At 36.2% G+C, this 12,705-nt stretch overlaps 1 protein-coding gene across 31 annotated transcripts in view; it reads left to right on the forward strand.

The window, feature by feature from the left end:
- Positions 1 to 10,494, forward strand: part of dlg2 (discs, large homolog 2 (Drosophila)) — a 269,422-nt gene extending 258,928 nt beyond the window's left edge. For all 31 annotated transcript variants that reach the window (XM_048180477.1, XM_048180452.1, XM_048180492.1 and 28 more), the window contains 6 exons: positions 4,771 to 4,821; positions 4,955 to 5,056; positions 6,269 to 6,441; positions 6,758 to 6,867; positions 6,963 to 7,054; positions 7,755 to 10,494. In XM_048180477.1, the coding sequence (XP_048036434.1) occupies positions 4,771 to 4,821; positions 4,955 to 5,056; positions 6,269 to 6,441; positions 6,758 to 6,867; positions 6,963 to 7,054; positions 7,755 to 7,861 (635 nt within the window). In that variant the 3' untranslated portion in view covers positions 7,862 to 10,494. The remainder of the gene's footprint in view (positions 1 to 4,770; positions 4,822 to 4,954; positions 5,057 to 6,268; positions 6,442 to 6,757; positions 6,868 to 6,962; positions 7,055 to 7,754) is intronic.
- Positions 10,495 to 12,705: the final 2,211 nt, after the last annotated feature.

The raw sequence follows: 12,705 nt of genomic DNA on the forward strand, positions 1-12,705 counted from the left end.
AATACCCCTCTCCCAACCTCACATGTAACATTTCAGTTCAGATTTGTTCTTTTCTGTTACGTCAACAACAGACCTGTCTGCATGTCAGAATACTAATGGATGTTGGTCTACGGGTCCTAATGTTTCAGGGATTCCTGCATTATCATCCTTAGGTTTATGTGGTAGCTAAAATGTTGCATGAACTTAACATGTGTGAGAATAGTTTGTCAAATGTTGTTCGTTTAGTTTGTATGTCGAGACTGTTGTGCTGTTTTCTGGTGTTTAGTCTTGCATAGCTGGAAAAAAAAAGTTTATTCTGGCCAGAATGTATGAATGTAAATGAACCAGTTTTGTTTTGTTTTTATGTCTTGTTTAGGGGTGGGTTTGTCAAAATAAAGCCACAATAAAAGAAAGAAAAATACTGAGTATCTCACAGACATGATTCAAAACAAATCAGAATATACAGTTCTGCTTATAGATATCTAGGCTACTTTCTAGTCCTTTGTCTTTGTCTTTTATGATGTCTCTGCAGTGCTGTGCTAAACGATGTCTTGTGTTTTTGACGGTCTTTTATGTTCACATCAGGAGCATTTAGCCAAAACAGTTATTAAAGTATGCTTTTAAAGGAATAAGGGAATCCACGTCAGTCAAACTGAATATTTAGCATTATTCTCAATAAATTAATATGTATTTGTGCCAACTAGATATAATCCGTAGAGAGGGGAAGAGAAAGTTGTTCACAGAAAACAAAGCTTATGTACAAGTAAATTTAGCTTGATCAGACCAGAGGATACTTCTTTTGGGTTGAACGTGTTCATCTCTCTTTCTCGGTTCTGGGTCCCTAATTTAATCTCCTGTGTCTAATTTTATTTCATGCTTGAAACTCAAGTCTAATTTTGTCCAATACAACCAACTTAGACTGTCAAAGTTTATAGCGAGCCCCTGATAATGATCTTCAACACTCTTAAAAACTAGAACGTACAGTACTGTTGTAAGAAAGTTACTGAGTAACATGATGACTTGAGGTCAGGTTGTTGGAGATATAGTACTGTAGTCCAGCTCCAAAACATTAGCTGTCAGGTTTTGTAGTCATCTTGAGAGTGGCAGGTTTCCAGAACGAGTGTGTATTCAGAGCTGTCTGGATGAGCTTGTCACTTTGGACAGATTAGGTTTTGCCATATAATTGTCATTTTGCATGATGCTCTTCTAGACAGCCATAGAGTGCCATCGTCAACCTAATGAAATATGACTTGTTTGTTTCCCCTTGGCCAGTAAACATGATTTGTGGCTTTTATTTAATTTATTTTGGAAATGGACTCACTTAATAATGCGCTGATGAAAAATGATATGTGCTGTCAGGAAGAATCTTTTCCAGTTTGTTTAATTTTAGAAAGATATCAGTTTTAGCCATATCAATTTTAAGTTTAAACATTTCAGTTGCATTTCAACAAACATTTTATTAATGATTTTTTTTTTTTTTTTTTTTGAGAAAGAAAGAAATTCTTTTATTCCACAAGGATGCATTAATTGATTAAATATGACAGTAAGGCCGTGTGTCCACCAGAGCGTTTTTAGCCAGCTGAAAATGCTAGGCGCTCTGCTTAAAACGCCCGTCTGTGAGCGCTTGAGAGCGCTTCTGCAGCGTAGCGTTTTTTTTTCCGTTGAGATGCTTTGTTGCTATGATACGGAATATCAGTTGGTCGGAGTTGTATTTGTCCCGCCCCTTCTCCACTCTGATTGGACGGCTGGCTAAAAAGTGACAGTGATGAGGGCAGCGTTTTACTCAAAGTTGAACATTCTTCAACTCGAGGCGACCAGTAAAAAACGCCCAGCTCTCAGCGCTTGAGCGTGAAAAAGACGCTCAGCGCCTCGTTACGCTCCTGGGGCCGTATTCACAAAACATCTTAAGGCTAAAAGTAGCTCCTAACTTGCCGATTTAGGAGAAACTCTTAAAAATAATGGGTGTGTCAGTCCTAATTTTAGGAGTCCTACATTTTTGCTCTAAGAGTATTTCACAAAGCATTTTAGCACTAAAACTAGCTCCTAAGTCTGTGAAACATTAGGAGTAGTCAAGAGGACTCCTAAGTCACTAAGACCAAATCACAGACAGTCCAAATCCACCCAAAGACACTGTACACAATGAGGAAATAGCGATAGAGCCTTGGGTGCTGAACTTTTTCTTCATAAATGCAATACATTTTGATTTATAGATGTGAATCTACAATGAGGCGCCAAAAAAAATCTTTAACAAATAAATAAATATTGTCTGATTACCTGTGGTTTTCATGAGTTCACACTTACAAATGATTGAATAGAGTAATATATATATATATATATATATATATATATATATATATATATATATATATATATTTTTTTTTTTTTTTTTTTTTTTTTTTTTTTTTATTAACTGTATATACTAGTTTAATTAGTGACACTTAGCTTACATTTTAAAACCTTTATGGCAACAATATGGCAACATTTTATTTTGACTATGGCAACATTTGTATTTTAAAACCTTTATTTTAATATGGAAACATGACACATCATTCTATAATATTTCTATGATGAAATCACTAACTCCTCCCCATCAGCCAATCACTGTGTGTTTACTCCATAGCAACGAGGTCAACCCCGCCCTTACTTTTAGCTTAAGACTTCAGTCTATTCCTTAGTAAAAGTTTGTCTCAGCAGCTTTGTGAATAGGTTTTAAGAGAAAACTCTATTGCACTCTATTTAGGAGAACTCTTAGTGGTAAGATAAAATGTTTTGTGAATACGGCCCCTGGCGTTTAAAAAACGCAGCGCTCCCATTGAAAACAATTGAAAAAGTACGCTCGGAGCTGGAAAAAACGCTCTGGTGGACACACGGCCTAAGTACATCATTGTATTAATCAAAGAATGCTTGAGAAAATCAGAGTTTTAATTACAAAATTGTAATTAATAAGAAGAAATTATTTTCAGCACCAAATCATCATTTTAGAATGATCTGAAGGATCATGTGATACAGAAAATGGGCGTAATGGATAGTAATGGAGTAAAATCAGCTTTGCCATCACAGGAATAAACTAAATTTTTAAATATATTAAAATAAAAATAAAAAAACAGTTATTTTAAGTTATAATCATATTTCATATGTTTTTACTGTATTTTGATCAAATAAATGCAGCCTTGGTGAGCCTAAGAGACTTATTTCAATATTTTTTCTTAAGTCACCATGTCTTTCATCTGATTTTACTACAAGCATAATTATTATTAAGTCAATATAAATTTTGCAACATGAAAGTAAACCACTTTCTGTGAATGTACGAGAGTTTAGATTCATTAGCCTCTGTAGGTAAATAACTAGAAGAATAAAAAGTGCAGTACATGGTAAAATTATTTGTGATACAAACCAGTGTGTTTATAATTACAACAATACATTAAAATAATATAATAAGAAATACCACTTTGCAACAACAAGCAGCATAACGAGCTGCTTGGTCTGGCTAAAAAATCTGGAAGTGGATCACACAGGAAGCCTTGCACAATTCAGTTACAAATGGCCACGCCTGCTCTTATGTTAAAAATAAGGTGGGTATCTGGTTCCATATTAGGGTCAGAGGGCAAAGGTCACTGTTCAGTCTTACAATATGATGTATGATCTGTCTACACCAAAAGCTCCAGGCATTGATCAAACCCACATAACCTTGTTTAAAATCCTCACAGATGCTATCCTCTTAACTTGACTGCTGTTTAATTCACAGAACCCCTGCTTTCCTACAGAATTCAAAAGAATATACAACTGAAGTTCTGTTCAAAGTGAGCTGTCTTGTTGCTTACTGCTTACATAGGCAGCTGCCTTCTAATCACCATGAATAATTTTGAGAACTCTACTTAACCTAAAATTTGGTCAAACTAGAAATCTTAAAAGGCAGCAAAATTAAGTTGCCTACCTTTTAGAACAGCCTTTGTGTTAGTCTGCATCTGATGCTTTAAAATTCTGCCCCTGTAGGCAGCTCATTAGGTTGTTGAACAGCTTTAGAGTGTACTTTGTGTTTGTAAGGCTTTATATGGACATAATCCATTCTGTTTATGGCAATAGCTACACCAATAGAGGCCATCTAGCTTTTCCATAGCATCTAAATTGTTCTGGGTAAGAGTAGAGCACTACACAGAAGCTGATTCATGCGTGATTCATTCTGTATAGTTTAATGTTACCACTTCCAATGAGCGAAATTAAGCTCTGGCTCAGAATAACACTCGATCCTATCTGGGTTTGAATCGATGGATAATAACCATATTGTGTTCCTGCGGCAGCTTGCTTCTGTTCGTCCCTGGGCTAAAAATAAACTACTCTGGCTCTCCAAGTCCCTGTGTGCGCAGACCACATCAGAACTAGCGTCACTTTGGACCTGCGTTCCCATAATTGGACTTGTATATTAAATTAGTATTGTCACTGTCTGAAACTTCAGTCTTATCTGTGATTAAATTGCTTTTCTGTTGTCCATCATCGTCCCAAAGCCTTTCTGCCGATCCCTTTAATCTCCCAAATGAGCGCTAACTCAATTTTGCCACTGTTTTTCATTTTTCTCTTATTTTAATGCAAATGCCCTTGTCAACAAGTACGTAATGACATTACATGCTCAGTAACTCATTTACACATCCACTCGAGCTGCACTCTGAGAGGCGAGACCTTGGTGAAGGGCACATCAAATGTGGCCGTCTCGATCCCCGGCATTCTACAGAAAGCAAGCTGAGTCCTATCACAACCGCCCACCCCACTGAGTATGTTTCTCTGTTCTGTTTCCAGGGAGTCAAGAGGAACTGATCCTCTCCTATGAGCCTGTCATCAGACAAGAGAGTAAGAGCTTCTCCACTGTCTCTCATGCTTGGACTGTTTGAAGTTCACTATAAGTATAAATATATTATGTGACTGATGTTCGATTTGAGCCAAAGATCATGTTTTTTGCTTTCTGTATTATCTGTCTGAACAGTTAATTACGCCAGACCAGTTATAATCTTGGGGCCCATGAAGGACAGAATCAACGATGACCTCATCTCAGAGTTCCCGGACAAGTTTGGGTCATGTGTGCCACGTAAGTACCCTACAGAGATCTTATGGTTCTTGCCCAGGTGGTTAGATTATCAGATAAACTAATCTCCCAATGGATCTTCCATTAATTATTCATTTTTCATCTTTAGAATGCACACATTAACCTTCAGTAGAGGCTGACTCAACCAGTGTCTCAAAAGAGCCCGAATGAGCAATAGCGTACTATGTTATTCTCACTGGTGTCGTTATAAATTTCAATTGGAGTGTTAGAAAAACCTCTGGCCAAGGTAGTTTGTAATTATATCCAGTAGTCTTGGGGGTTTTTAAGCCTTTGTGCTGATAGCGGTACTGGTGGGATTCATCAAAATGAGATGGTAGGGTAAGTAGCCTGACCAAAAGAGTCCGTGGTGTTCCCTACTTCCCCACAGTGCTCATAACTATTGCTGTGCAGTTCCTAAAACTCATTTCATTGTGATGTGACTATGAAATCACTTACTTCAAGGTCTGCTGATTAACAAACTTCAACTAGGTCACTTTATTGTGATGTCTTAATGATGTTTTCAGAAGTTACAATTGGTCTGGTTTTTGAGCAAACCTTGAAAGTAACACTTCGTAACCCACACTTTGTAAGATTTCCTTTGTTTTAAAATTTTCCTGAGTTTTATAATGTTTTTAGTAAAGAGCTTTGTTGTCTTGTGTTATACATGTTAGCCAAAATATTTATATTTTGGAGGTCTTCTTCTCAGACCCAAAAGTGAATAAAGATCCCCTATCATTCTCATTGTTTGCTGATGAGTGCCACAGAGCTCTTTCATGTTTTCCATCTTGAACACTTTATTTATTGTTTGTTTTTAAGTTTTTCAGACTTTTATTTAACCATTTTTGTTTATGTTCATAATTTTTAAAAAAGCGGCTAACAGTTCTGATCAAGAAGGTAAGTGAGATTATTAGTCTGCAGTGAGCAAGATACAAGTAGAAAATATAATAGCATCAGTTCTTCCCTGTAGTATACAGTTCATCCAGTCAGTGGGATCTATGGGTATTTCCGCTTTTCTTAGTATGTCTCCCCAATAGCTAGAGATATAACTGTTTATTGGTGAAAGTAGTTTTGCCCTCTGCACAGCTTATGGTATTTCTCATGAATGTGTATGTAGATAATAAAGGCGATGATTTCCCATTTCTTTGTGTTGTAGAACTGAATAGCCAAGTATTATAAAACTAAAGCCTGGATTTTTTTTTTTTAAACCAATCTCAGATACTACCAGACCAAAGCGGGATTATGAAGTGGATGGGAGAGATTATCACTTTGTGATCTCTCGAGAGCAGATGGAGAAAGACATCCAAGAGCACAAGTTCATCGAGGCTGGACAGTACAATGACAATCTGTATGGAACCAGTGTCCAGTCTGTCAAATATGTGGCTGAGAGGGTCAGTAGTTGCTATGGTTTTACAACCACAACATTGCCATGAAGTCTGTTTACTAATGTGGATTTTACGATTTGGGATGCCCAGCTAGTTTAACATGTTCCAGATGTACAGTACTCATGAGTACTTTGGTAAACAGTCAAAATTGATATGTTAGGGGCCATTTACACAAGACTTCTCCTTGCTAAACTCCTTCTTTTAACTTGACATCTCATAGGCCAACACTTGTCCGTGTGTCCTTGGATGTGTCCTTTGTGAACGGCCCCTTAATCAACTGTTCAGCTTCCCTTCATTTAGCAAGTCTTTATTGCTTTTCTAGGGTAAGCACTGCATACTTGACGTGTCTGGGAATGCCATAAAACGACTACAAGTAGCACAACTCTACCCCATTGCCATCTTTATAAAGCCTAGATCCATTGAGTCCTTAATGTAAGTTTACCACACAGCTCCATGATGGTGTATTTATTCAATAAATGATACAAATTCCATTGTGCTCAGACATTTCTAAACCCTGTGCATTTCAGGGAGATGAATAAGCGGTTGACGGAAGAACAGGCCAAAAAGACATATGACCGTGCCATGAAACTGGAGCAGGAGTTTGGCGAGTACTTCACAGGTAACAGTAAAGTTCCTAATCCATCGAGACGACCTGAGCAGTGCCTTCACACTCAGAGGCTGTCCAATATCACCTTATTTGCATATTCTGATAGTCTGTTGCATATGCATTACCTCAGAGGCCAACCATTGCAGCTTGTTACATCCATCATATTTGACAAGCAGAGCCACAGAGCTGATGCTGTTTTTCCCTGAGTGAAACACATCAACTTTCTCTTGAAATATGCATTAGCCTGACCCTTGTGAGTGTATAGAGGAATATGAAAAAGAGCTCAGCGACATAATGATTAATTTGAGACATTTTGAACCCGTGTGACTACGCCGTTGCTTTTTTATTTCATTGCTCTGTACCCGCAAGAAAAGAGATTTAAAAGAGTGTGTCGCTTTACTAATAATTCTGCATACTCTAATAGATGGACTATTTTTCACAGTAGAGAAATGAAATGTTATTTTTAAATGAAAAGCTGCATAGTTCTCTCTGCTTTGTTAGAGACTCTGTTGCTGGGTAAAATGGCTATTCTTACCATTTACGCTAGAAGAATTCACAAGCGATAAAGTGGCTAATGATCCATTAAGTTAAAAAGCGATCATTATGAAACTGTCATAGGGGTTTCTTACTTCTTGTGGCGCAAAATGATAAAGACGTTGCTCAATAAAGTGCATAAGAATGTATTAACGTCAGCTCTTTCTCTCTCTCTCAGCGCTGGTTCAAGGGGACACACTAGAGGACATTTATAACCAGTGTAAGATGGTGATAGAGGAACAGTCTGGACCTTACATCTGGATTCCCTCAAAAGAAAAACTATAAAAAAAAATCACCTTACCCTGGTAGGGACCTTGGACTGCAAAAAACAAAACAAAAAAAAAACATAGGAATAATTTGTAATATAATATAAATTATTATTATGGCAATGTTTATTGTTAACTCTTACAGTGATTTTATTTTGTTTGTTTGTTTGTTTGTTTGTTTATTTTACGTTGCATTTTTTCACTTTCAATATGAATGTTCCTGAATGTACACCACAAAGTGTTAGAAGCATTTTTGGTCTCAACAGAAAAGTGGACTCTTTGTTTGTATATTTATTGGTTAGCATTTTAATTTAAGGAAAAATGGAAACAAAATTTAGCGCTGAGTATTCTTCTTCAAACAATCATCAGTTGGGATTTCGAGCAGAAGGACAAAGAAGTAGGTCAGATCATCACGGATGATTTCCACGCACCATCACCACCTCCAAGAAGAAAAAAAAAATCTATGTTGATATCAGCTTTTGTCACTTTTCACCCAATCGGCTGGTTTCACACACCTCCCAGACTCATTTCACAAACTCAGCATCTATGCACTCCTGTGGCTAACAACACACACATTGATTGTGTTCTCCTTTTTTTTGTATTTGCATTATTTTGTTAATTTTGTTTTGTACAGACATCCATTTTGTTTGATTTAGTTCAAATTGTACATTATTTCTAACGGATCCTTTCAGAAAAGGATTAAAAGATGCTTTAGTTAGTGTAAACGGCTGAGGGGATTCAACTAGCTGTAGGATATATGACACTATATTTTGCTATTTATATTGATAGAGGACACAACAGCACAGAAAATATTTATAAAGATGATATATAACTTTGTCTAAAGAATCATTTTGGAAAAGAGCTTTTATTGGGACTGGTGTATCATCTTGTGTCATTGCTGTTGTGCTGGTGAGAATGAAAGGTAATGAGTGCATGTTTTCCCTGAACAAAACGCCCCCTTATCCGTCCAGTTCCTCTAAATCTAAACCGACTGAGAGTTCTGAAATCTCTGGAACTCAAAGAACTTTAATTGGCTGAGGATTATATTGTTTGAATTGAGTGCGTTTCAGCTTTGTTCAGTCTGGATAACAGGAAGGAGCTCGATGTTTGCGAATCATTCATTGAACGGCTGTTCGGTCGCGGCCTCCCTCAAGCACCCTCTAAAGTGTTTACAGTACCTCAACTACAGTTCAGAGAGAAATTGAGGGCCAAAGGGACAAGGTCTGCAAGCGGTCCTGTCTTAAAAGCTTTTACGTAAATGTAGTATAAAGATCTCGGAATCATTTCAGTTTGTTGTTTTTTTCCATTTTGGCATGCTCTACACTCGTGGCTTCCTGTCCACTCATTCACAATGCATACTTCGGTCATTCGTGCCCTTTCCATGTCTAGTTGAGAGAGATTCCCGTCCTTCTACATTAATAGTACAGCTCTCGCCATTCGTGGAAACTACAAATGCCAAAAGCCATTAACTCTGCTCACTCGTTTCAAATGTGGGGGGGAATTATTTGTTGCAATATTTATTGGGAGATGTTACAGCACGGTTCTGTGGCAAGAGTCTTTTGACCTACTGGTCACCACTTGCCTTAAAAAAAGGGAAGAGGCTTTTCGGGCCAGATAGACATTTTTTACGCTTTCTTGAAGACTGAGCACTTTTGTATATTTGAGAAATTATTCACAGATTGTGTTCAACCAGGTAGTGGACACAGAGGGGGATTTTCAGAAGAGAGGGACTGAATATCACAGTGAAGCTCTTCAGGGTGTAATATGAAATTTCTTTGAATAACAATAGATAATGTATACGTTATTACGACAATGTAAACCATGGACGGCATCAGTGACTATCAGAATATAAATTGAACATTTTAAATGCTGTGAAATAATTTTTTCCTCTTCTACATACATGTGTACTTTTTCTTTCTCCTTATTCAGTGTGATTGTTCTATCATCTGTAGCATATCATTTTCTAAATTTAGTTCTAAATGCACACGATGGATCGTAAAAGCATCTCACAGGATTTAGGATACCCTTCATGTCAAAATATTTGCTTTTAAATCTATTGGTATGATTATTAGGTAATCAAAAGTGCATCTCAATTACTGATGCAGTGGCTTTAATGAAAATCAAAACCCTGCAGATTGTACGCACTTGAACGAGGCTCTCCGAAGCCTCATGGTGCTCATAGTCTGATTTGGTCCATTAATTCCAAGTGAATGTTCAGCTTAGTCAAACATGCTGAAATGGGGTTGTTTTTGTCTCAGGGTTGCCAGATAGGGCTTAATCACTGATATTAAACCTTCAGATCAAAGTGCATCTGTTTATCACCTAAATCTCAAATGTTTTATTCCTGATACCTGCGTTGCATTTAGTCTATTCCTTTGTTCTGGAACGTCTGTGTCCGGTGAGTTCGCTTTGTGATTTATTTATCCCCAAACGGGCGATGCAAAATATTTTCCACGCATTGTTTTTTTTTTATTTATTTTTTTTCTTTCTCCCTGAAACCCAAATGATATGTGCAATTTTGTATATAAATATCTGTTTGCACTTATTGTAGTTGTATAGGAAATCTTTAATTAACACTGTCCCCAAACCTCTCTGTTTTTTCTATTTATATCACAGGAGATTAAAGTTAAATTATTAAACACTTACATCCCCCTTCTGTTTGCAGGTATCATTTCCCAGCATTTAATGGGTGGAACAATTTAAGCACACTTAGAAAAAGTGAGACTGTGCAATTATCTTCACATGTCTGTTAAAAGGAAATACTCCTTTCTTCCTTTCGGCTTTTCTGAAGGAAAAACAAAGAAAGGAACATATCCTTTGCATCCTGTTGCAGTATGTATTCCTGGTATCCCAATAAAGACATTGCTTTAGGTATACATGATGAAAGTAGTCTGCTCTAACTGTAAGTGCACGATTTGGTGAGACTTTTATACTCTTCAGGTAATTGACAACTGTCCAAACTGACCAAAAATACTGTTTTGGTCTCTCTTGTGCACTATGAGAGTTTGAACCTCTTTACTGACATCTTGCCTTTTAACATCAATTAATCTTCCGCTGACTCCATGACACGCCGTTTAATTGATATACAGCACCTTTAACAGAGTTTGTCATGCAAGACAAACCACTTGTGCTCTCCCAAGAGCTCTGAAAGTCATTTATCTATCTAATCACTATGTATGACAGTCACTAATGGGTAGGATGGAAACTTACGACCTCTCACAGTGTGTCACTTCAAATATTGTATCCTTGACATTTATTGCAAGGCACTGGAGTTCTCAATGAAGTCCTTTTATGGCTTAAGTCTTTATAGTGTGTTCATGCTCCACATTATCCAAGTGCAAGAGAGGAAACGGGTTTCTTCTGTTCTTTTTCAGAATGATGCTTATGAATGTAATTGTTGTAACAGCTGTTTTTGCTGCCATCTGGTGGTTAATCAGGATGTAAACTTTTTTAAATGCAATCTTTTGAACAACGAACATGAAGGGCAGTAATAATTACATCAAATCAAATACTATGATAAACAAATAAAATAAGAGAAGAGAAAGCAGTAAGAAATTCACATATATAAACAAGTATAAAGAGGTACAAATTATTTAAAAAAAATGGATTAAAGGCTTTAAAATAATTTAGTTTTTTTTATTTCTTGTTTCTTTTAACGTGTACAAGTTGTGACCTATTTCGGTTTTAAAATGACTAAAATTCGTTTTTTTTTTCACTTCCCATTTACATTTGTGGATAAAGATAAATCACATTTTGAAGTCATCAGTATTCTCTTTAAAAAAAAAAAAAACAGCATCCTTTTCTTTGAGTTGTAATTTAATGTTAGTACTATTTTTAACAACAACAAAAAAGCCAAATCACACCAAAATAGTTTTGTGTAAATACAATCATAAAATAAATGAACAATACTCTCATTTCTCTCTTTACAGAAAACACATTTCAAGTCAGCATCTTTACAAAACTTTGCAATTACAGGATAAATACGATGAACAATCTTAAATGATACCTCCCTAAATGTATTGGTGATAGAAAAGTGTCTACACTGTAAAAAAAAATCCCAGTAAAATTTACGGTAAAAAAAAACGGCAGCAGTGGTTGCCAGAACTTTAACATAAAAAATACAGTAGCAACGTAAAAAAAAATCGGTTAAATTTACGGTAAAATAACATATTTCATTAACTGATATAATGTTAATTTACCAACCTAATGAAGTACTAATATCTGTTTTGTACCTTTATAATACACTGACAGTCACCAAACACAGTGGTGATGAAAGTCACATGATTAATCAAAGTTCATCACAAGCAGCTTTTCCACAAGCTGAGAAGGACAACACTAACATATTGAAGGTGCACACAGTGTCATTCACACACACACTAAACACCATCATGGTAACATGCATGAAATTTTAAAAATGCAATAAACATTAATTTAACAACATTAGATGTAACATAAAACCCTAATGTACATAACTGATTAGAAAAAAATGAGAAAAACTAAGAAGAAACAGAGTTATTTCAACGAAAATATATCAAATGTGAAGTGTCACGCAGGGAATTGTGGGAATGTCAATTTACGTTTTTTCACTGTAAATTTTACAATGAATTGTTATTTTTCACTTCCAAAAACTGTGAATTTAACGGTATTTTACCGTAAAATTACATTAAATGTACTGTTAGACCTATTACAGTTATTCACCGTATATAGTACGGAAACTTTCTGCAAACCAATTGACAGTTTTTCACCGCAGCATTTTTACAGTCTTTTACTGTTAAAATCACGGTCATTTTTTACAGTGTGGATATTTTAAAGGTCTTTTTGACATCTTGAAATGGTGAACTCTAAAATCCAATGGCTGAAGGA

The sequence above is a fragment of the Megalobrama amblycephala genome, linkage group LG2 (genome assembly GCF_018812025.1).
Source record: "Megalobrama amblycephala isolate DHTTF-2021 linkage group LG2, ASM1881202v1, whole genome shotgun sequence".
In the NCBI taxonomy this organism is placed as follows: domain Eukaryota; kingdom Metazoa; phylum Chordata; class Actinopteri; order Cypriniformes; family Xenocyprididae; genus Megalobrama; species Megalobrama amblycephala.